Genomic DNA, 26,159 nt, shown 5'->3' with positions numbered 1-26,159 from the left:
TTGCCTTTTTGACAGGAAATGTACCTTTTCGCGTGTATATGCGCTCAAAACCTGGGAAATACGGAATGAAAGTATGGTGTTTATCTTGCGTAGACTGCGATTACGTATGTAACTTACAAGTCTACACCGGCAAGAAAGACAAGCAGCCAGAAAAGGGACAAGGAAAGCGAATAGTCAATGATCTCATTGAGCCATTCATATTTACAGGCCGTGAAGTAACCACGGATAATTTCTTCACGTCAACTGAACTAGCTGAAGAATTGTGGGAAAAAAATATAATGCTCACAGGGACTGTAAGGCACAATAAAAAAGAATTGCCTCCTGAATTCGTTGCCTCCAAAGGAAGAATGCCTGGTTCAACATTGATTGGATATCGAGAACCCTGTGTGTTAACTTCATATATGGATGGTAAAAAAAAGAAACCTGTGATCATTTTAACAGCCAATAACAATGTAACAACAACCGATCAAGATAATAAGCCTAACGTTGTACTGCACTATAATGCAACAAAAGGTGCCGTTGATTCCGGAGACTTCGTCACACGGAAAACTTATTGTGTGCGGAAAACGAAAGTGTGGACCAAAAAGCTGGCGATGGAACTTATCAGTATAGCTTGCTTAAACTCATCATGTCTATTTCGATTAAAATACCCAGAATTCCATAGAGGCGACAAACGATGGAGAAGCCTGTTTTTACTGGAATTATGTGATGAGTTGATCTACAACAACGTCAATGATCGATTGTTATGTCAGAGTATATCCGCAGCACTTAGGAATGATCTACAACGTTTTTCAGGCCGTCACTTACGTACCTATGTTACCATTAAATGCACATATTGTACGTCATCTGTTCTTGATAATAATAGGTGTCATATTTGTACTTCAAGAGCTTGTTCGGATCATCTAGATGAAATAACTGTGTACGTATGCTACTCATGCAGCAAGAAGAAAACCATCAATATATCATTTACCAAACCATCCATTAAACGGCTTCGCTGTCAGAGATGTTCAATGGACAGAAAAACTCAACGAAGATGCTGCAACTGCGAACTACATATCTGTTACAAATGTACAGTGGAGAGAAAATTAATTGTGTGCAAATCGTGCAATCAATGAAACGATGCATCTGAATTTAAGAACATTAAGAATAATACAAGATCTTGTAAAACATAATTTGCAAATATATAAGTTTTAACCGAAATAAAATCAAGTTTCTATTGAAAATAAAAAAGTTTTTCAAATAGTTTCCAACTATCTCGGTTGCATTTTTTACAGATGTTGCAGATTGTCCGAACTAATCAAGGTTACATGGTGCATTTGAAGCCGATACTGGTTTATGTGCGTGAGAGTTTATAAAAAATGAGTTTTATAACTTTTCCGAATAGTCCACTTTTGAATGATCTGAATTTTACAATGAGCCTCCAAGTGCCAATAGCTAGTCTTGAGAGTTCGCAATATTGGTTTCGTCCTAGACTAAAGAAAACTAGCAAAATCTAAAAATAAAACGCAATTTCCATGACGATTCCATGATAAAGCTACTTTTAGGGATGTTCCGGATTGTCTCCAGGACTTCGTAGTAGCCTACTAGGCTCACTAATAATAATACCAGGGTCCCACGGTATGTTCGATACTGATACTGTTTTCAGTGCACAAAAATAACGTGTCTCGTAAAATAAAGATGCGGTTTTCTGGGATGAGTCACGTGAACTGTCTACTTTCCCGGATGTTCCGGATCTTCCGGTAAACCCCCAAGTGGCCATAACTGATCATAAAGCGTTCGAAATATTAGTTTCGTCCTTGAATGTAGAAAACTACTGAAATAAAAAAAAAACAACGAGAATTTCCAAGACATCTTCCATAATAAGGCCAGTTTTACGGACGTTCCGGATCGTTCGGGGGGGACCACTCAGTAGCCTACTAGAGTCACATGTTGGCCAAAATACTGATACCGTTTATGACACGTGAAAACAATGCATTTTCAAAAATTGCGGTGTTGTAGGGTAAGTCACGCGAATTGTCCACTTTTACGGATATTCCGGATCTTCCGGCGAGCCCCCAATGGCCATATATGGTTTTATGCTCTCAAAGCATTTGTTATGTCCATGTATGTTGAAAACTAGTAAGAATGAAAAAAACCGCGGCTTTCCAAGTCATTTTAACGATTTGACCACTTTTACGGATGTTCCGGATCTTCCGGTGAGCCCCCCAATGACCGTATATGGTTTCATGCACTCAAAGCATTGATTATGTCCAAGTATGTTAAAAACTAGTGAGATTGAAAAAAACCGTCAAAAGTCATTTTTGACGATTTGACCACTTTTACGAATATTCCGGATCTTCCGGTGAGCCCCCAATGGCCATATATGGTTTTATGCACTCAAAGCATTGGCTATGTCCATGTATGTTGAAAACTAGTGAGATTGAAAAAAACCGCGGCTTTCCAAGTCATTTTTAACGATTTGACCACTTTTACGGATGTTCCGGATCTTCCGGAAGGCATATTTCAGTTTTTCAAGGAAACTTCCATAAAAATGACTCCTTAAATCACTTGAATATCTTTCATGTTGCACGATTGACTATTCCTACAAAACTTGAGTTGTTAAATGACAGTTAAGTATTATAAAACTGTTCGGGAAAGGAAGTTGATCAATTTTTTACCCGACTTGACCCAGGAGGTCACCGGAATAACTCCGGCCACAGGCAAAATTTTGGACCACTTTCACCAGCATAGGAAAATAGAAGAGTTTGGATTTCATATAGTGAAAGAATTTTGCAAATCGGATAAAAAATAGCTTCACGAGAATTTTTCGAAATTTTTTTCCTCACCCGGTCGGATACGGGTTAACTTACATGACATACTAAAATTCTTTGGTGTTGTTACTGTATGTTGTCCGGAATGGCCACTTAGCAATATTTAAGGAAAGAATTTAAAAAAAAATGCCGTCTTTAATCAGAATACTAAATAACCTCCAATGACAAGCTAAGGCTTATGGTTCGGTCTGGTTGAATACAATTTCAGTTTTACTATCCTGCTAGAGAAAAATTTTGAATTTACTCAACGAGGGATCGTTCAAATTACTCGATATCTTAAATGTAGATAGGGTAGGTGTACCAGTTATCGTCATAGTGGTTCCCTATTTCGCCACACGTGATATCTAGAATGCCTTCACATTTTGTCTTTTAGTAGTAAAATAAAGGATAAATCTTGATGTTAAAACATTCAAAAAGATGAAAAATGTAAAAGTTATCCAAATTGTGAATATGGCCAAATAGGGAACCACTATGGCCATAAGTAGTACACTTTTTCTAGGATATGATAATCTAAATCCTCTAGTGTAAATAACTCATTTTTGAAACAATTGGCGTTTGGTGCGGTTTAGCAGAACCCCGACCAACTATGATCAAAATATTACATACACTTCTTCTTCTTCTTCTTCTTTCTGGCTTTACGTCCCAACTGGGACAAAGCCTGCTTCTCAGCTTAGTGTTCCTATGAGCACTTCCACAGTTATTAACTGAGAGCTTTCTTTGCCGCTTGACCATTTTTGCATGTGTTTATCGTGTGGCAGGTACGAAGATACTCTTATGCCCTGGGAATCGAGAAAATTTCCTTTACGAAAAGATCCTCGACCAGCGGGATTCGAACCCACGACCCTCAGCATAATCATGCTGAATAGCTGCGCGTTTACCGCAACGGCTATCTGGGCCCCTACATACACACTTACACCCAATTACAAAAAGTATACCAAACTCCACATACACTAAATTTCAATCCTATCGCATCACTTGCTTATAGTGAATCATAGACCATTACTCTTCCCTATACCCAACTCCTTAACATCTATGAGGGCGTCGGTGAGTCGCTGGCCTCTCTTTAGGCTGTGAACCGTTTCACCAGTTCGTTTAACTATTAGTTAAAATTTGACATTCCGATAGTTATTTTCACCTCAAATGGTTAAATTGAACTTCGCGGTCGACCCATTTGAGCTTTGACAGTCGAGTAGTTATTCCAGAACTTAGCTGACAGATGGTTAGTTATTCTCAAATTCACGGAAGCAGAAAATAACTTTCGCACTGTCAAGTTTAGCCATGCTGCAGAGCAGGGTTATTTCTAACCGGAGGGGAAATAACTATCGAGCTGTCAAATTTTAACTAAAAGTTAAACGAATCGGTGAAACGGTTCACAGCCTTAAGCAGATGTCATATCTTCATTATCCTTTCCTTTCCTCGCAACGGAGAAGATGGGCATGACCGGCAATGGAAGTTGTCATGTCTTTCCGTCTCTGATTTCTGATTGGACAGCTATTCCTTCCAAAAAGTTTTCCATGAGCAATTGGAATAAGAGTGGTCAAGTAACCAACATGACAGCTTTCAGTATACAATCTACGAATTACTCCGTTACCACGCAATGCAACACAATGAGAAGATTCTTGTTTTCAACGAATTTAGAACTTTCAGAACAACGATGTCATTATTGGGTGAATAACGTCGAATGCTTGTGTACATTATTCGTCCTTCGTACTGTGCGTACACGAATTCTCTTTGTTCTTGATAGTTTTTAAAAATTACCTAAGCAACAAAACAGTACTTTTCAGTGCTACAAAGACAATACTTTTCAGTGTGAAAATAAAAAACAGTACTTTTCAATACTATTTTTTCTTTTATTGATCCCTTTACGATCCTTTTCTGGACCCGTGCCTTCGATTTTTCGTTCGACCCGTTAGCGAAAGCTAGCGGTGGTACTCCTTCTTGGACACCGTCTTGGAAAAAACCCCTTAGAAGGGTCCCGTCTTCTTCCATTTATCCACTAAACATGGTAACAACTACTTTGATTCAAGTGAGGAAGCAAAGAGTGCCTATCGTGGTCCGTTGTTTCAAATTTAGGGGATTAAGGCAGGAGCTTGAACTCCATTAGGGGAATCAAGCTTTCCTTCCAAATCGCAAAGAAAGGGCAGTGTCGTATTTTGCCGGACACTCTTAAAGATCGCGAACTTCTTCTCAAACATCTTGAAGAGATTTTTTTACTTATGACGACAAAACTGAACGTTTGTTCAAAATCGTCTTGAAAGGTCTCTCAAGTGACTATAAGCCACAAGAGATCAAAAATGGAATAAATGATTTACATGGATTTTCTCCCATCCAAGTAAGCATTATGACAAAAAACCCAATTTGGCATTCTTCGGAAAGGACTTTCTTAAGAATATTATTTTGTTCACTTTGATAAAAGTGATTTAAATAACATTAAAGCTTTAGAAAAAGCTAGTCTTATGTTCGATGTCCGTGTGACATGGGAACATTTCCAAAAACCTGGAGGAAATTACCAGAACCCCACTGAGTGCCGTCGGTGCCAAAAGTGGGAACATGGTACAAAATATTGCCATATGGATGCTTAATGCACGATTTGCGGTTCTTGTCACCCTAAGGACGTCTGTCCAGTGAAGAAATATACCGATAAGCTCATATGCGTAAATTGCGGGGGCAATCATAAGTCTAACTTATGGGCTTGCCCTTCGCGTAGGCGAGTCGTCGAGGCTTTGTTGTTGTTGTTGTTTGAGAGGGACTTTAACCCGAAGGTCATTCGTCCCTATTCGTCGAGGCTCGTGCCAGGCAAATGAACGGTAATGTCCGTTACGATAACGGTCGTTTCTGGAATTCCCTTGGTAGAGTATAGAACACTTCCAGAAAATCCTAACGGAAAATTTTCAGATAATGTACCCACTTCAAGTGATATGTCTCTCTCTGATTTTATTTTTCTAATTGAACAATTGAATCTAATGATTGATGCAATGTTCAAAGCCAACACTATGACTGAAGCAATCCAAGTTGGTGTAAAATTCATCAATCGAATTGTTATTGGATTACTTTTTTCTAATGGATCCAAAAAAATATTCAAATATTTTAAATTGGAATGCTCGTTCTCTGAATGGTAAAGAGGACGAGCTGTTTAATTTTCTTACAGCCAATAACGTGCATATAGCAGTTATTACCAAAACTATTTGAAACCTCAAAGGAGATCCTAACTTTTTTGTTCATAGTAATGATCGACTTGATGGGGCATATGGGGGAGTTGCAATCATCATTCATAGGCGTATAAAACATCAACTGTTTTCGTCATTTGAAACTAAAGTTTTTGAAACTTTAGGTGTTTCTGTTGAAACACAGTTTGGTAAATATACTTTCATAGCTGCCTATTTGCCTTTTCAATGCTCTGGACAGCAAGTTAATTTGCTCCAAACTGACTTGCGAAAATTGACTCGCAATAAGTCAAAATTGTTTGTCATTGGCGACTTTACTGCAAAACATCGGTCATGGAATAATTCGCAAAGTAATTCCAACGGCAGAATTTTATTTGATGAGTGCTCTTCAGGATATTTCTCAATTCAATACCCTGATAGCCCTATGTGTTTTTCCTCCTCTAGAAATCCATCAATGATCGATTTGGTCTTAACCGACTCTAGTCATCTTTGTAGCCAATTAGTTACTCATGCTGATTTTGATTCTGATCATGTCCCTGTTACGTTTCATATATCCCATGAAGTGATTCTCAATCCTATCAGCTCCACTTTCAATTATTTTCGAGCCGACTGGAATATATATGAAGCATATATTGACTCTAATCTTGATGTTAACATTTCTTTACAAACAAAACTTGATGTTTACATTGTTCTTGAAACTTAAACAAATTCCATTGTTGAAGCCAGGAGCATTGCAATTCCAAAATGTGAAGTAAAATTTGAATCCGTGCTTATAGACGAAGATCTTAAACTCTTGATCCGTCTTAAAAACGCGAGGAGAAGGCAATTTCAACGCACTCGCGATCCTGCTATGTAAATTATTTGGTAAGATTTGCAGAAAGAAATCAAGAAACGTTTTGCACAATCAAGAAACAAAAAAATTGAAAATAAAATTTCTCAATTGGACCCTGGCTTTAAGCCCTTTTGGATATTATCTAAAATCTTGAAAAAACCTCAGAAGCCAATACCGGCATTGAGAGAGGGAAACAAATTATTACTGACCAATTGCGAAGAAGCTCAAAAACTTGCTATGCAGTTTTAAAGCGCGCACAATTTTAATTTAGGACTTACTAGTCCAATTGAAAATCAAGTTACTCAGGACTTCGAAAATATTTTCAATCAAGAGAACGTTTTCGAAAATTTCTGGAAGACTGATTTGGAAGAAGTGAGAACTATTATTAAAAAAATCAAAAATATGAAAGCTCCTGGCGAGGATGGAATTTTCTACATCCTCATCAAGAAACTTCCAGAAATTGGCTCATCATTCTTAGTTGATATATTAAACAAATGTTTTCTGTTGGCATATTTTCCGGACAAATGCACCAATTTTAAAACCAGATAAAAATCCTGCAGAAGCTTCTAGCTATCGGCCAATCAAATTGCTTTCCTCCATCAGTAAACTTTTTGAAAAGGTTATTTTGAACAGAATGATGGCCCACATCAACGAAAATTTATTTTTCGCCAATGAACAGTTCGGATTCCGCCATGGACATTCGACCACTCATCAACTTTTACGTGTAACAAATTTGATCCGTTTCAACAAATCTGAAGGCTATTCTACTGGTCTTGCTTTTCTAGACATAGAAAAAGCATTCGACAGTGTTTGACATGAAGGTCTGATCGTAAAATTAAAAAAAAAAAAATTCCAATATACATTGTTAGAATAATTCACAGTTATCTGTGAATCGTACACTTCAGGTTAATTATCAGCACTCTAGGTCTGAAAGACTTCCTGTAAGAGCTGGTGTTCCTCAAGGCAGCATTTGACACTGGCCTCTTCGCTAAAGGACGAAGCCTGTGTGTCATCTGTCGTAGATTGCAAAAAAAGTTTGGTTATTTTTTCTTAAAACTTGCAAAAATGGATGGTTTCTATTAATGCTTCCAAAACTCAACTAATAATATTCCCACATAAACCAAAAGCTCTTTATTTGAAACCTTCAAGTAGACATGTTGTTACGATGAGAGGGGTTTCAATAAATTGTTCAGATGAAGTTAAGTATCCACAACTTATGCTAGATAAAAATTTAACTTCCAAAAATCACATTTAGGGCATTCAAGCCAAATGTAACAAATATATAAAATGTCTGTATCTACTAATTGATAGAAATCAAAACTTTGCCTGAAGAACAAGCTTTTGATCTCCAAATAAATTTTCAGGCCAGCCATGTTGTATGCTGTACCAATATGGACTAGCTGCTGTAGTACCAGAAAGAAAACTCTGCAGAGGATTAAAAATAGAATTTTGAAAATGATTCTGAAGCGCCTTCCCTTGTATAGTAATAATGAGTTACATAGAGTATCCAATGTTGGAACATTGGAACAAATTTCAAATACAATATCTAATGATTTCAGGCAAAAATCGTTGCAATCTTCTATTGCCAATTTGCTCGGGAATTTTTTCGAGTTAAATTCAAGCGTGTGTTAGAATTAGGGCGAATGTGACATGATCGATTTCTCTTCATCAATCCTAACTAAAGTTATGTCTAGCTTCTAGGAATATTTATTGAGGAATGAACATTTAAGAACAAATCAGCTGCTACTACGATGTAAGCTTTCTATATGTAGATCAACTGCTACTACGATGAGTTTCTTCAATAACAATGGCAAAGATAGTGATTTGAATGGCAAACCTATAAGCCAGAGTTGGCTTCAATTTTGAGGGCATCAAAATGTTGTTCCATTCCGGGCTTCAAAACCCCTACCCACGTCACTGATATTTTATTCTAGAATTTCTAGAAAACCTTTCATAAAAATTATCGACTGAAGTTCTGTGAAAATCACTAAAGAAATCGCTGAAGGTGCTTATAAAATTTTCCAAATATTTCCTGAATCCAAAGAAAAAAAATTTCGGAATAATTCCTGGAGAAATCTGCAAAACATTTCAAGGAATATTCATGAAAACTTCTACAGAGCTTCCTTGATAAGTCCATCGCCAACCCTTTCTGAAAAGAAGTAATGGCTTCCAGAATTAATTAGTTTATTCTACTGGCTAGATACTTGCCACAATTGTCATAAATTTCGTGCTAAGAACTTTCGACAGATCACTTAATACCCGCTGTGAACCCTTAACAAAGTTTTTCAATGATCCCTGTCCCTGCTACTCCCATGTTTGATTCCCATTTCCGATTGCGCTTTGATGCGCCCTCTTATCACCCGAAGGTGACTCTGTACGGTTGCTCGGATTATCGCTCGTGGAGCATATTAGCCATCAAATCAGCTGCCGGTAATTACCGCATTGAAGAAAACTCACATGATCTCAATTCAGGTTCGTCCCACGGCGGAGGGAACTCTCCTCGGTGAGAGTTCTCCCCAATTGCGCGCGAATGGAAATCGATTTGCAGGTCCTTTGTCCGGTGCTTCCACGAGTTTTACCCGCGTCGAATGGGTTTAAATTGAAACGCAGTGTATAGGTTGGTACACATCTGACGTCAGAGAGCGTTTCGATTTGCAACGGCGCGCCGGCGATGGGTTGTGTGGTGGAGCTCTCGAATGAGATAAAAACAGGTTCATAATCTACGGCGGATCATAAATCATTATCGCGATGGAAGAGGTTATGTTGTGAGTGGCAGCAGCAGCAGAAGCAGCAGCTTTGTGAGATATGTATCAGGCGTAAATCCAATCGCCTTTCGCTCGGAGGTACACCAATAAGGGAGAAATATTGCACGCTGATAATCGCGTGCGAGATCGATCGATCGATTGAAAGGAGCTGCTGTTGCGAGTTGGATGCAGGAAAGATATGGGATTTTCCATTCGTGGGTCATTGTTGGGGTTATTATGTAGATAAGGTGTAGGGATGTTAAGATTATTATGCACTCATTGCATGAAAAGTCTCATACATTGTTGCAGCTTCATTGGTAATTAAAATTATCAATATGATCAAAAAGATGTACATGCCAGACACTGCTGCTTGTATTGACGATAAAGGTCTCATTTCAAACCTGTTGTTGCATTGAATGGCTTTCTTTTGCTTTTTGAAGTCACCCTTAAATTAGGTAAGATTCTTAAAAATAAAGAAGAATTCTGCGGAGAAATATCTGAGTATCAACCAGTGTCGTAAAAATCAGCCGAATGATTCTCGATCAGTGCGAAAAACGAACGCTAGCACGAAGCCAATCTGACTTTGAGGGAGAATGCGACGAGAAAGAGAATGGGTGCACCCACTGTTGGTGTCATTACAAAATTTAATTTCACCTAAAGGCACTGAAACTGAGAATTGAATATACAAAATAACAAATGAATTTTATATTATTGGTGTGAGAAAACGGCAATGTGATACCTACCTCCAGCTGATAAATCATAATTGTCTTTCAAGAAAAAAAAAACACTTTTGCAATTAGCGGATGTCTTTGTGGGCTATTCTGATGGAATGAACTTTTTCACAAGCGAAATTGAATTTGCTGTCACCGAGTGTCAGTGGGCGGATGAGAACCAGTGACAGTGAGCATATAAAAATGAGCATTTCATAAATTCTCTTATAAGCAGGTGAAATCAACTCACCTGTAAAAAATCTGAACTGCTACGGCAAATGAAATGTAATATGTTGTTAACAAAATGTTAATAAAATCTTAGATTTGTTTTACCAAATTAGGATGATAGTGTTGTCTAATAACACAGAACACCTAGATATAAGAAATAATGAATGTAATGTTTGGAATGATACTAATAAAGAAATAAAAAAAAAAAAAAAAAAAAAAAAAGCATTTCATAAAAATCTTATGATCCAGATGAGATAGAAAGTTCAAGTCATCGACAAAGTTGTTCATAAAGTCAATAACATCTGGAAGGCAAACAGTCAAATTTTGCTGTTAGGTGGTGCAAATTAGGAAGCATATAAAATAGGGCATTCAAGGCAAGTCATGTTTGTGATCTACATGAGATAGAAAGTTCGAGTCTTCGGAAAAATTGTTTAGGAAGTTCGGAAGAGCCTTTGAATTATAAAATTCCGCTTGGTGCCGCTTCTGAGCATAAACAGATAAGATAGAAAATTCGGTATTCAATTATTTAGAACGGAATAGGAAATTAATCAGACCTAAAACGTTTGAATATGATGTAAATCAGACCTGAATCACTAAATTCAAAGGAGAATTAATCATGATTTTCTAAAAATTGAGTAGACCACTCCTGGATTTCTTGATAATGAAGTGAATCAGTCCTGAACATTTAAAGATAAAGTGAATTAGGCCTGAATAAAAAAAATCAGACATAAATCATTTGTAAATTAAGTGAATCAGACCTGACGTGCTTAGAGATAAGATTCACTTCATGAAAACCTCCAATATGAAGTGAATTTAGCCCTGAATTTACAAAGTCAATCAGACATGAATCATTATGAGATGAACCAGCCTAAGGCTAAAAATCTCAATAATAAAGTAAAAAATAAGACCTGAAATTGAAACAAAACTGAATTACTTTATTTTGAGGTGAATCAAACCTGAACCACTTGTACATCTAGTAATTTATACCTGCATCACTTGAATATAAAGTGAATCAGATCTGAATCCCTTGAATATGCAGTCAATCCGACATGAATCACTTGAATATGGTGTCCGGCCATTTGGCCGAACGCCGTTTGGCCGAATGCCGTTTGGCCGAACGCCATTTGGCCAAATGTCATTTGGCCGAGCGGGTCGTTTGGCAGAATCACGAACAAAAAATATCAAATTACTACAACACTTATGTGTAACATTCTTGGGTGTTGCCAAATAATTAATCAGCTCATTAATTGAAACTGATGATGTGTCGGGACGTCATGTTTGTAACTATATAAGAGCTCCAAGAGGATGGTTAAATTAACCCGTTATTTTAGGACGAAGTTATGAACTCTACTTATTGCATCAAGACTCTTAGCTCATGGTTGTTTCATCTGGGGCTATCAATGGTATGAGAGGGTTCCATGATTTCATAAGAAGTTTTTCCTTCTTTTAAGCATAGGTCATTCTTCAGAGTTATACTGGTTTTGTTACTGTTGGCAATAATTCAGCTTATATTTTAATTGGGAATTTTACCTTCTTTAAATCATCGGCAGTTCTTTGTAGTTATACTAATATAAAAATTGTTTGCATAGCACTTGCTTAAATTTTCATAAGAGATTTTCCTACTTTTGATCAAAGGCTATTATTTCTGTTTCTCCTCCAATATTAGGACTGCAACGTGTGAACTGAGCTCTGCACCTTTGCTTGCGTATAGCAGTAAACCGACTGACTCGGTGAACAATTACGTGGAAAAAGCTCATAGTTTCTCCGTTATGAAAAGAAAAAGCCAAAATTTACAATTACTAGAATAATGAAATAATTTACATAATACGATTCAAGGGATCGAAGCAATCCAGTCCTGCAGCAGGACTAATAATCCGTGAACCGTTTTAGTTACTGTCAAAAGCTGACTGCAAACACAATGCAAAAACTTCTGCCGGAAGCTATTACCGCTAGCATAGAAGTGAATATTTGCTTGCATTAAGGTGAAGTTGAATCGAAGCCAAACCTCAAATTTTCAAGAGCACAAATCTGAAGAACCGAACACCCGTTTGAGCTGAAAACTTAATCGATTGGTCACTAGCTGACTATTTGTTGAACTAACATCAAAGAGCCATTACGTGTATATCAATTCTTTAAAATTCAGCTTCGAAACTTACTTTCGGCCAAATGACCCGGAACCCTTGAATATGGAGCGAACCAAACCTGAATCACTTGAAAATGGAGTAAATCTGACATTATTTTTTTTTGTATGGAGAATCACTTGAATATTAATTGTTTCTGACTTGAATAATTTAAATGTGATGCTTATCAGATTCACTTGCACATGACGTAAATCATACTCAATCAGTAGAATATGAACCAGATTTGAAACACTTGAATATAATTTAAAATGGATCAGATTATATCTTATCAAAAGCATTTAATGTGATTCTACCCCATTGAATGCTGTAACCTCAAATGCCATCACCCCGAATTCCATGTCTTCGAACGACCTTACCCCGAATTACAATATCTATGGGCAATGTCATTCAAGAATTATACATTCGGGGAAACGGCATTCGGGGTAACGGCTACAAACTGAACTTTAACACTTCACTTTTGCAAAAAAAAAAATACTAAAATCACTAGTAAGGCGAGCAAACACCTTCAAACTCTAATATGTGTTGCTTGTCTTGACAGATAGGCCTATTTCGTCTGCGACCTACAGACTTCTTCAGTGTCGAGTGCTCGACTTGAAAAGAACATCGCATGGATCTATTATATATACTAGAAAAAAAGTGTCTTGGTATGTTAGAACTAGATTCTACCTGTAATCGTATACAGGGGGTCATTTTTTAATTGTGTACCTAATCAAATGAAAGGATTGTAAAAATTAGAAATTCCTGCTTGTTTGGCAGGTGGTCAATTAATGTATTTATGTATTGTGTGTGTGATGGTTAGGTATAAGTTTAAACAGCCAAGAGTACCCATTTCCTTGATCTTTGTTTAGTAATTTATTGTTGTTTTGTTTGAAAATTTCTATGCTTTCCGCTACGTCAAGCTTCCAAGGATTTGAAATATGTCGTAAGAGTTGGATATTTTTTGTGTTAAGGAAATGTTGTTCATTGTAAATATGTTCTGCAACTTTTGATTTGAAATGGTGTACATGTCCTTTTTCTGTGTCTTTGTGTGCTTTAGTAACTTCTGCTACGTGTTCTTTAAAACGTGTATTGAGAGTCCGTTTTGTTTATCCTATGTAAATTTTATTGCAGTGGTCGCATGTAATTTGGTAAACGCCTGATTTATATAAACTGTCAATTGGTTCTTTTGTTGAACCTAGGAGAGTTTGGAGTTGGTTGTTTCTACTGGTAAAAACTAACTCGAAACCAAACTTTCGTAGGATTGGGCGTAGCTTTTTTGTTTCATCGTTGTAATTGACGGCTATACGTTTGAGTGTTGGTTGTTCTTGTGTCGGAGTAGTAAGTGAACGTTTGTATTGTTCTCGTGTTCTTTTGTCAATGAGTTGTTGTATTGTTTGTCTTGTGTAACCGATTAATTGTCCTGTTTCTAAAATGTAGTTAAGTTCCTTTCTTCTACCAGTTTCACTGAGGTGGATTGATAGCATTCGATGTATCATGTGATTGAAGGAAGATATTTTGTGTTGGTGTGAGTGATTTGATTTGTTTGAAATAATACGTTGAGAGTTAGTTGGTTTTCTATAGATTTTAAATGTGAGTGATGAGTGTTCCTTTAAAAAAAGTAAGTCCAAGAAAGGCAATTTGTTATCCTGTTCCACTTCGTAAGTAAATTCAATGTTTTATGAGCCTTATTAATTGTTTCTAAAGTTTGGGGTAAGGTGTGTTTTTTAACTATGCTGAAAACATCATCAACATATCTCCACCAGATTTTTGGGAGCTGGTTTTTATCTTCTATGCAAGTTTTCCAGCTTGTACGACAATTTATTTGCTGAATTTGCCACAGAATTCAAACTTCATGTGTATAACAATACTTATCAGCAAAGTTCAATTTTTGGTGTTTTAGAAAAGCATTGTATTTTGCCATATAAGAGAAACGAAGAGTTTTTTTTATAGAGACTGCAAGCATGTTGAAAAAATTGATTTAATTTAAATTTTATCGTGCAAATTTCAACCAAATTATATTTGAAATGGAAGTTGAAGTCCTATTTTACATGCTTATTAGGTTGGATCACAAAAAAGTTTGATAAATCATGCATTAAATTTCATGTAAACAGCAATTAAACCAGCATATTATACAACTTTGGCGATCTGTAGCTAAATATTGTGACGTGCAGGAATATTTCTCGAAACGGCATCAGATTCAGCAACCTCAAATCTACTAGAAACACATAATTTAATTCTTGAGACACGCAAAAATGTCATTTTTGTTACGCTGTGTAACCTTCGTAACCAACAGTCCACTTGTTCACGCTTTTGGACTTAAAGGGCTATTATATTGCTATATACAGTATGTCAGATCTATAAGAGCCCTATAGGGTGTCTCAGAAAGTATGGGCACGACTTTAATAATGAAAATCAAAGTATTTTTCCAAACAATCAAATATTTTTATGTTTTTGTATTTTTCTCAAGGCTTTTTCAACCAGCATCTGTGATAAATTTGTTTGATTTAATAATCGTTTATATTGAAAATTTTGATTATACAAAATAAATTCTTATCAGGTCAGCACAGACCCTACATTTTGTTTTTGTTGGAAAATATCTAGTAAAATATGTTTTTACAAAATCTTTTGCCGTGGTGAGTTCAAGTACATTGTATCAAAGCTGTTGAACATAAATTTTGGTTTGAAATTATTTTTGGCTTTGTTAGAAAACACTTGTGAAAATACTAAAATTCGAAAAATGTATTTTTTTTCTCTCATAAGACAGCATTACGAAGTTATAACTCTTCAAGTATTCTAAATAGGTAGTAATAAAAATAATACATTTCCGATTTACGAAAGGTTAATCCCTATTCTCTTGGATAGGCAATCTTTATTCTTGATTTATTCATGTTTTTGCCTAAATATAACGCAAGCAGCACAGTTTGTTTCAACTCAAGAATAAAATAATCTCTTGAAATTAAACCCAGTTGTCAATGGTTGAAAATATGACATTTAATTGCACTGAATAGCAACGCAAAAAGCGCAAGAGGTGGAGTCTGTTTGCAACATATTTAAGTTATACCGAAATCGCTTATGAAAACAAAAATATGAACGAGAATAAAACTTCCGGCCTCAAGATCACCAATCTTCTCCTTTTCTCACTACTCTACCAGCTCTTCGCCAATGCACTATAAAAGCGACCACATGGCCCATTAATTAAAGCTTGTTGCTCATAACTTTACTGCACCTTTCGGAATACAAGTTCATTACTGTCGAAATTACACCACGCCTGAAATAATCTTATCTTTTCACAAAACCTTCCGCGCAACACATGAGCAACACCATTTAAACAAACAAACAGTTGCTAGACCATATTTTCGTTGTTAGATGATATGTAAGGTACAGCTCAACCATATTGCAACTGGATTGAAACAAACAAACTTCTATCTGTCATAAACGTAGTTTAGTGCAACTTTCTCGCAACTGGGATGAATCTGCTTGAGTTGTGGTATGGGAACGAAAATTGAATGCAAGTTGCGGATGCTTTAAATGAAAGTAATTTGTAACATAACATAAAAACCGTCATTTTGGGAGAAGTTTCAAGAGTTTGTTTGAAAAGTTGCTGAAAACATCTTAACAAACTTGACTTCATTACTGTTTGCAAAGGACATTTGCAGCAAATCTTGTCGTTTCAAAAATGTTGAACGTCAAACAAGAAGCGAAATGCATGTTCATTGGAATGGAAATGAATCTTTATGAGCCTTGATATTGATATGCAACCGAACTAGAACCCATTAAATACAAATGCTTTTATTGATATGCGATTGAAACCATTTTTGAAAAGCATCTCTTTGGAAGATGTTTCGTGTGCTACTTGGGAAGGGTTTGTTTTTTAATCATTTTTAAATCGACCACGGCTGGAATCGGATTTTTAGTTATAACACAAATTTAACATGATTAAGTTTAAAATTCCGATTTGAATAAGTGATCGCCCGATCAATAATCATATTGTCGCTGATTAATATATTTTTTCTGATTTTTATTTTCTGACACAGAACAAATTTTGTAAAACAAAGTGGCTCAAAAATAACGCGATTTGTGCAAGACTGATAAGAGATGCTTCAAAGAAATGTTACGTAACCACAGAGCCGTAGCGTGGCTTCATGGCGCCCTTGGCAAACCTCCATTTCAGCGCCCCTTTATCAAAGCTCAGCAAAAAAATATAAATTCTGTGCGATTTCTACGAGAACTTTTATGAAAATCGTCAAAAGTGTCATAAAAGGTTATATTATTTCCTTGAGATCAGAACATATTAAATTATTGACTAAATCTCCTGCAAGAAAGAATGAGTATTCTTTTATTTTTTAATGAAAATTTTCTGAGTACTTTTCAATAATATCTGAAAGATGCATTGACAAATTCCAAAGAAATATAGAGTTTATATAGCTAAGAACAAATGTACAGTTTCTACTAGACGTTTCAAACAAAATTTGTAAATTTTGGTTAAATGCAAATTTTTAAAGAAATTCTCCTGTACATGTCGGACCATTTGCTTTCAAGCAGAATTTTAAAACTTTTCGCTCTGAATAACTGGAAAGAATTTGAGAGCTTATGCCAGAAATACATCTCGAAAGCCATAGCAATCCTTTACAAAATTATGATTCTTAAATAAAGACCAACCTCATAAAAGTAATTGTAAAGGAAAAATTGTTATATTTTCTGAGATATGATAGGATGATTTAGATTCTTTGGACATTTATAGAAATATTATTTTTCAGGAAATTCATAGAGAAAGCAAAGAAAATTCTCTAGGATTTGAAATGAAATATTTTTGTTTGAAATTTTGCGTAGATTTAGTCAAGACATTATTTAAAAGCTTCATTGCAAAGCTGCTGTTTGTAAATCAATTAAAAAATATTTGTAATATATTGAAGAGTTTTCAATTTACTTTCAAAGAATTGCTATTACCATTCAAATTGAAATCATTCTTCACAGTGAGATATCGAAAAATGGAAATATTCACAAAAAATCTAAAGTTTTTTCCAAGAACCTTTACGGTGGAAAAGAAGGTGAACATGGAAAATGTCAATCATGCAAACTTCTTGAAAGGTGATCAAATAATAACAATAATGTTAATGAAGAAGTCTAAATAGTTACATTCAACTTTTCCACCGCATTTTTTTTAAACCAAACGAGTTTCAGCTAGTGTAGAACATGTTTACGGTTATCTATATAAATAAAAAAGAAATGGTGTTTGTATGTCACGAAATGGCTCACGAACGGGTCAACGGATTTGAATGATTTTTTCTCCGTTTTGTTCGTTAAGGGTTCCAACGAGTTTGTGTGTATAAAAATCCCAGGATATTCACCGGGAACGTTGAAAAAACGAGAGTGCACGGAACTGTCATTTTGTATGGGACGATCCATAGCGTTTTTCAACAGACTACCGTTTTGATTCATATTACGGACACTTAAGGACTCAGTGAAGTATAACCCAACATAGAGCATACAAAATAAATCATTCTGTTTGATTCCTTAGCGCTATCGAGCGTAGAAAGTCCTTATCTTTCGAATGGGGGGTAAAGAATACGCTTCCGCAACTTGAATAATTTTAAATAAATCAAAATGTGTGGCCTTTTCATGATTCTTATTCCTTACGCTTCCTCACTTTTGCCTCATATTCCGGACACTTTGAATCGAATTCCGGACAGCTCATGATAATCATTAATGGAACAGTCAAATCATCAATTGAAATCGTCAAACCACTAAAAAGACATCTAAGGTAGTTGGGCATTATAAATTTTCGAAGATATTTATGGAAAAAGCTTACTTAAACGAGCCTCGAAATTGAGAACTTTTGAACGGCAAAAATTGAAACATTTCGTGTGAAATGTTTCCCATACAAAGTAGAGTGTCCGGAATTTGAAGCTGTCCGTAATATGAATCAATACGGTACTTGATGGCAAGACGAAGTTTGCTGAGAACACTAGTTAAAAATATATTACAAATTCTAGAATTATGTCTGGTGTGAGAATTTTTTCTAGGTATAGAGCAATTTACAAAATGATTAGAGTTATGAAAAAATTGCACAACATTATATCAGAATGACGCCTAGAATTATGTGTAAGACCGATCATGATAAAGCAAGAGCCTGCTGCTTAGAATCTTGTAATTGATTCTGTGAGAATCTTGCCCAATTTTCTGTTGAAAATCTGCCCATAATTTCGTGGATCCCACTCAGGATAATCTTAGATTCATGTTCAGTATTCTGTGAAAATATTTCTTGTAATTTTACTAAAAAAAACGAAACATACAGTCTAACTTTTAGCAAACATACAAATCTGAATAATACAAATCTTTGTTTCTTATCATTAACAAACTTAATTTATGTGTTTTTATTTGAACTTCAAACTTTAAAAATGTATATAGGAATGAACAATATCTTTTGAAATACTTATTGCATATTTTGTAAAAGTCTTTCAAAACCTGTTTTGTATGTTTCTTTATTATGTCCTATTTTTTTTTTTTTGAATTGTTACTAATAATAAGCCCTAATCTAATATGCACCTTTGAGAATTTTACCGAGTGATTCACACATTTTGGCGCCCCCTTTAGGCTGGCGCCCTTGACGGGTGCCAACCTGGCCAACCGCACGCTACGGCACTGCGTAACCAACACATTAATAATTAAATAATTCATGAAAAATCGCAATGTACTCTTGTAAAAAAACAGAGTTTTATCTTCTATAGGCTTGAAATGACAGTAGAGTAAGGTGGGGCAAAAGATCGACCTTAGTGGTATAATCAAAGTTCCCAGGAAAACAAGAGCAGCTGAAACAAAACAAAAACCATACAGTGAACCTTCAACATATTGGCTAAAATTTTGCTGAACATGCTTGTGTCAAAATATTTACCCATTTTTAGTTATAACAGTTTCAAAATTGATTGTCTTAAACGAACTTTTGCCCCACCGCACACTGTAGCCGTCGCTGAAAAAACGTGATCGAAATTGTTTTGACCTTGAAAACATGATTTTAGTACTATAAAGTCTTCGGGAAAGTTTTTCCATAAAATAATCGCTATTTTATGAAAGTGTCAATTTGGTGATTAATTCACCTAAAAGTGAGAACGAAATTTTATTTTTCGTATTTATGAATTTAAAAATAAACTTTATTCGGGAAAGTTGTAGGTAATATTAGAAGAAACAACTTCGTTGAAGACACCGTATGCATATTTTTTGATTTTCATGTACATTTGTGGAGTTTTCTGTGGAACACCCCTAAAAATCACTTTTTTCATCATAACTTGGTTGGATGATTTTGTACAACTTTCAATTGTTCTAGTGTTATTTGTTACTTGCAAAAACGCATAACTTTCTCCAAAAGAGCATATTTTTATCTCTCATACTTATCGAGTTATTGAAGGTTTTATATAAAATTTTGCACCTTTTTGACACTAAAAATCATTAGGTCGCGCACATTTCCACAGTCTGAAACATGTTCATCTAACGGTTTGAAACTAATACTATGAAACGCAGAGAAAGCCGCTTTTAGCCTGCTTTAGCCTGACGGTCAAAAGAAAGTCTGAAAAAATGTTTACTTACATGCAGATATAACATACACTTATTCACTACCCCTTATATTGGCTTATCTTGAATATCTGGCATCACTGTATCGAATTTTATGCAATCAAATCAATCAACAACAGATCAGAATAATCTGTTCAGACAGGTTTACCACAGACAATCAGACTAAATATCATACACTCTTTTCATCGTTCACTTTTCTAACGTTGGTTCCATATATGAAGTAGGTGGTCAATTAGGGATTCCGGCTCCGACTACTTTTGCTGAATACCGATTCAACGGTACTACATCGATCAGTATCGGTAGGGTTTATGGACAAAAGGTCGAAAGACAAAACGTCGAAAGGACAAAAGGTCGAAAGACAAAAAGTCGAAAGGACAAAAGGTCGAAAATGATTTAATTGGTGGGAAATTTTTCCTTCTTTGAAAAAAGATTTTAGATCTTTTGTCCCTTCTTTTTTGTTCTTCGACCTTTTGTCTTTCGACTTTCTGTCCTTTCGGCCTTTTGTCTTTCGACCTTTTGTCATAGATTTATCGGTAGTGCTAGTAAAATACCGATAATGAAATTTTTTCCCACTAAACCAATAAAAAATGTTATAGTTTTCGTTTGTTCATAAGAAATCCCTATATTTTAGTTTTATTCACAAATATAACATTTTTGCATTTTACAATTAATAGTTGATAATTTGTGGAGAATGAAAAAAAATACATTTGTTGAAATATTTTAGAAACTTAGTAATAGTTATCGGAAATATTTACCCTCGTGTCATGTGATTTGTCATCACCAGAACCGCTTGATTGATGATACGATTGGCGAAGGTTATTTATCAGCATCATACAAAATAAAACAGCGGAATTACTGAAATCTTAAGATGATCATATTGAAGATCATGTAACAAAATTTGTTCATACATTTTTCTATGATAACATTTTGTTGAATTTGTTCATTTGTGGTGTTCGAACCCATGTATAAAAGGGACCATTAATAAATTACAACCTGCTTACACTGCTCATCTACACTTACTTGTCCCATTTTCTATGTAAACCTTATGAGCTGCGAGCCATATATGCGTAGAACGGCAGTACACGAAGGCGATCAATAAATAGATTCGACAGTTCAAATGTGAATCGATTCAGTAACATCGATGCTATGGAGAAATTTGCTCAACGCTTTTTACACTGAATCCTTATACGAGGAAGTGAGGTAATTTCTTTCTTGGTCTCTATTGGACAGTTGACCGAAGAGGCTCAATAGGATGTAACACGGATATTAAGAGTTGCAGGGAGGATCTCCAGAATTGATACTGACTAAGAATTACACTGTTTGTTGGCGACATCAAATCCTGTGATTACATCTATTAGAGCATTCTCGAGAAAAAAGTGTTTCCTTATCAGGATGGGAAAATCTTTTGGATAAAAAAGATAACGAATAAACCAGTGATAGCGAAGCTAAAAATAATGATGATAATCTTAAACATTAATATTTACTGATTTATGGATTGAATATGAATTTTAAAGGAAAAAAAATAATGTTTCATAGTTATATTATACATTTTAGTTTTTGCTGCGAGCTCCGAAAAATTCTCAAGAAAGGACTGAGACTTCCTGCAGAAAAAATAGCAATAAGTGTTTTTCTGCAAAAAATAAACAGCTAACGTTGGAAAGGTGAACGACGAAAAGTGTGTTGGATATGTTGTCTGTTTGTCTGTGATAAATTTGTCTGAACAGATTATTCCGACCTTTTGTTGATTGATTATATTGTTGACTTTATAGCATAAAATTCGATACAGTGATGCCAGATATTCAAGTTAAGCCAATATAGGGTGTAGTGAATAAGTGTAAATTATATCTGCATGTAAGTAAACATTTTTTCAGACTTTCTTTTGACCGTCAGGCTAAAGCAGGCTAAAAGCGGCTTTCTCTGCATTTCATAGTATAAGTTTCAAACCATTAGATGAACATGTTTCAGACTGCGGAAATGTGCGCGACCTAATGATTTTTAGTGTCAAAAAGGTGCAAAATTTTATATAAAACCTTCAATAACTCGAAAAGTATGAGTGATAAAAATATGCTCTTTTGGAGAAAGTTATGCGTTTTTGCAAGTAACAATTAACACTAGAACAATTGAAAATTGTACAAAATCATCCAACCAAGTTATGATGAAAAAAGTGATTTTTAGGGGCGTTCCACAAAAAACTCCACAAATGTACATGAAAATCAAAAAATATGCATACGATGTCTTCAGCAAAGTTGTTTCTTCTAATATTACCTACAACTTTCCCGAGTAAAGTTTATTTTTAAATTCATAAATACGAAAAATAAAATTTCGCTCTCACTTTTAGGTGGATTAATCACCAAATTGACACTTTCATAAAATAGCGATTATTTTATGGAAAAACTTTCCCGAAGACACTTTAGTACTAAAATCATGTTTTCAAGGTCAAAACAATTTCGATCACGTTTTTTCAGCGACGGCTACAGTGTGCACCGGTGGGGCAAGAGTTCGAATCTAGTGTAGGGCAAAAGTTCGCTGGCTAAAACACAAAATTTCGATACTTTAATGACAGGCATACTTTACACCAGCCGTAAACTTAAGTTTGACGAAAAATACACACTGAATTTTCAGCAAAAAGTTGCCCAAAACAGAATTAATTGTAATATACTCAAAAATAGCAATTTTTCGCAAAACTGAGAGCAAATGTAAAATTTTGGTGACATTTTTCGCCCGATCAGACAAATTTTGCTAAATTTGAAGATAATATGTGGATTTTAGGCAATTTGCAAATTTTCCCGTGAGTTTATACATAGGTCGAACTTTTGCCCCACTATGGGCCAAAAATTGTTTCCAAGCATTTATGCAAAAACTAATACACCTCAAAGCAACCTTATGATAGGCCTAGAAACGCCCTTACATAAAATATTGAAAAAGATTTTATCTTCAATTGGTTCCATGCTACGAAAGTTTGACCAAAAATTACAATATTCACGTAGGAAAACAACAAATAGCCATAACTTTTCCAAATCCCAATCGATTTTTATGATATTTGGACTAAAAGTCTCTTACTTGAATAGCATTCGAACCACCATGACATTTATAAGTTTTGTTATGAATTGAGCTAGAAATCTTAAAAAGAAACTCTTGTCCCACTCGAACTTTTGCCCCACTTTACTCTATGGTGAAGTCGTGTCTATGCTTTCTGGGACACCTTATACCCTATACTCAGACCTGCGTGCTTATGAAGTGCTTTTTGGTTGCTTAGGAATGCCTGTGAGGTCGTTTGCCCTCCCTTGATTAAGTCTGAAGACACTCATGGAATCAAAGACTCCCGTGACTTTGGTGGGAATCTCTCAGCGTCGGCAGCGGCGGTGTTAAACTCTCCGACTTTGCTCGCATCAATAAATCAATCGGTTATCAATTTGCCCGGATCAGCGCGAGAGCGCTTTTGATGCCGAGAGGTCCCCCAGTCAGAGAGCGCATGACTCACATCGCAGAAGAAGAATCGATTGCACAAATTTGTTGCTCCTTTTCCGAGTTTGCGGACGGAAGAGACACTGAGCGAATTTGCATATCAATCCGGTGCGACTCCGGTGATGCGTCCCATCAGATCAACCAGAGATTGATGTACCCACCAACTAGCTCTTCCCGGGGGCCTCCTGATGCAGGATTTGATTTTTGATTGATCTCAGTTTTACGAGAGGGGGAACTTAGGAGCGGAAGCCGGACAGATTTCCCGCCGACGATAAACTCCGGCTGCGTGGTTGTATGTAGTACGTGGTAGACTTACCTTCGGAGATGAGACGTTCCCGGATTTCCCAGGCGAAGATGGTCGGGTTCTCCCGTTTGTACTGTTCGATTTTGGAGACGACGGCCGGTGTCGCCACTTTCGGCTTGGACCCACCAATCAGACCGGGTGGTCGCAGGGTACCTGCAAGAGAGAAAGAGACGCGATCGTCAGCGAATTGTGCGGTAATTTGCATACAACTGTGGTGCACTCGGTGCAACCGAATATCTTGATGGTAAGAGGATTTGATTTGACGCGATTTGGCCATGTTTACTTAACGTAATTATGGTTCAGAGAGACAGGGAGATACGACCGATGAAGATCAAGAGCACGAGATGGTTTGATATGATGACGACGACGACGATGTGGGAGAGAGACCTCCAGTCTAGACGAAGTGATTGACTTGTGGCGGAAGTCGTTGATTGAAGGTATTGAGGATTTCTAGCAGGGAGGTCTGGATCATCTGGATGGGACTGTTAGCTTTGAAACAATGGAAATTTTCAAGAAAAATAGATTGTAGGAGGATTTTTTCGAGTAAGAGTTTCATCAATAGGTACAAATTAAAGATCGCAATTTCTAAAACAGTTTTATTACCCGCAGTCCCCTTTTCCACGAAAAACAATGTAGTTCAAAAAGGTTCAAGAAAAGTCTTAAGTGAAAAGGTGATTAACTAAAAAAGAAATAAAACAAGAGATATTGTGCCATCCTCAACCAAAATTTTGTTCCCATGAATTGTTATTTCAATTGGAAATAACCGCTTATTATACAAAGAAAGAAAACTTAAGGCAATTGACATCCAACCATTCAGATCGTAACATTCTAATTCGATTCGACAGGTCCAGCCCAATCATGTCAAAACGCTCCGGAAACTATTTCGTCTTCCAAGCCACAAGTATTTCCTTCCTTTGCCGAAGAACCATTTCTAATCTAATTCACACCCTTGGAGGAGTCGTTTTCCAAACAACAACTCACCTTAGCCGTTAACCGCAAAACCGCACAATTCCAAATTCAAACAAATATTTTCCCCTGACGTGTACAAGGCCGGTGTCCAGAGGTTGAATTTCGATACCCTCTCAAGTCCAAACCAAACCGACCAACCTCTACCGGGACTGCATTGCGCTTCGCCGCTCGGACAAAACAAATGGAGCCGGGGACAAGCTGTTATTGGGTGTAAATTTTCGTCATATTTCTTTCAACCACTGCGACTGCCTGAACTGCCGCCGCCAATGCACAGTGGTCGCATACTCTACAAAAGATTGACAAAAGTACAAAGCTTGCCTAAAAAGTTTAAAAACCATCATTCATTGAAAAAAAAACAAAATTTTTGAAAATGATTTGAAACGAAAATTATTGCTAAAACAGAAATCCAAAATTTTTGGCACACTTGTAAGATTGGGAATAGAAAAGTATGTTTCGTCTGGTACTGAAATGTAATAATTTCCTTAAGAAATTTGAGAGAACATCATGCAACTAATAATGATGAAAATGTGTTGCCAACAACTAGATAAATGATTTGATGGCATTTTTCACTGTGTGGCAAAACATGAAATTTTCTTATCTTGACGTGGAAATGCATAGGCAACGTCAAAGTTCATCAAATAACGTACAACATTTGTAACGTGATGAGGGGTGGATGATAATTTTAGAGTTTTTTCAAAATAACAAACAAAAATTTTGAAAAATTGCAAAATTATCGAAAAAAGTTTTTGACAAACCTACAAGATAAGCATGACGAGCACAGTTCTAAGCATCTTAGTTTGTTCTTTTAAATTAAACTGATTTAGTTAGATTTCAATAAGAAGCTTTGAGGAACTAATGTTCAATGCTAACTGAAGTAAACAATTTTCTGCAAACACGACTTTTTTGTCATTTGAGCCACTGCGCGCCGCCAACGACACAATGCATATAATTTTGCCTTGCTTCGCCATAGCCCCTGTTGGCCCTCCCTCCACCCCACTCGAGACATGAATAAAACATTCGAAACATTGTGTTCGAGTATTCCTTGGGTTGTCTCGCTGAATGCAGTTTTCATTCAGCTTTTCTTCCATTCAGTAGACCCGACGACTTCAGACGACGACGACGACGACGACAAGGGCCACGACTTGGCAAACAAAAGATGTGCATGTTGTACAAATGCCCTTTCCTCCATTCCCTCCCTCATACAGTGACCACATTTGCCACCCAAAGCCATCAAACCAAAAGCTAAG

At 36.1% G+C, this 26,159-nt stretch overlaps 1 protein-coding gene across 3 annotated transcripts in view; it reads right to left on the bottom strand.

Moving 5' to 3' along the window:
- Window positions 1–26,159, bottom strand: part of LOC110678585 (paired box protein Pax-6-like) — a 201,400-nt gene that overhangs the window by 54,198 nt on the left and 121,043 nt on the right. For all 3 annotated transcript variants that reach the window (XM_021851624.1, XM_021851626.1, XM_021851625.1), the window contains exon 3: window positions 23,956–24,096. In XM_021851624.1, the coding sequence (XP_021707316.1) occupies window positions 23,956–24,096 (141 nt within the window). The remainder of the gene's footprint in view (window positions 1–23,955; window positions 24,097–26,159) is intronic.

This window comes from Aedes aegypti, chromosome 3, assembly GCF_002204515.2.
Source record: "Aedes aegypti strain LVP_AGWG chromosome 3, AaegL5.0 Primary Assembly, whole genome shotgun sequence".
Lineage (NCBI taxonomy): Eukaryota > Metazoa > Arthropoda > Insecta > Diptera > Culicidae > Aedes > Aedes aegypti.
This window is presented reverse-complemented; position numbering and strand designations above follow the sequence as displayed.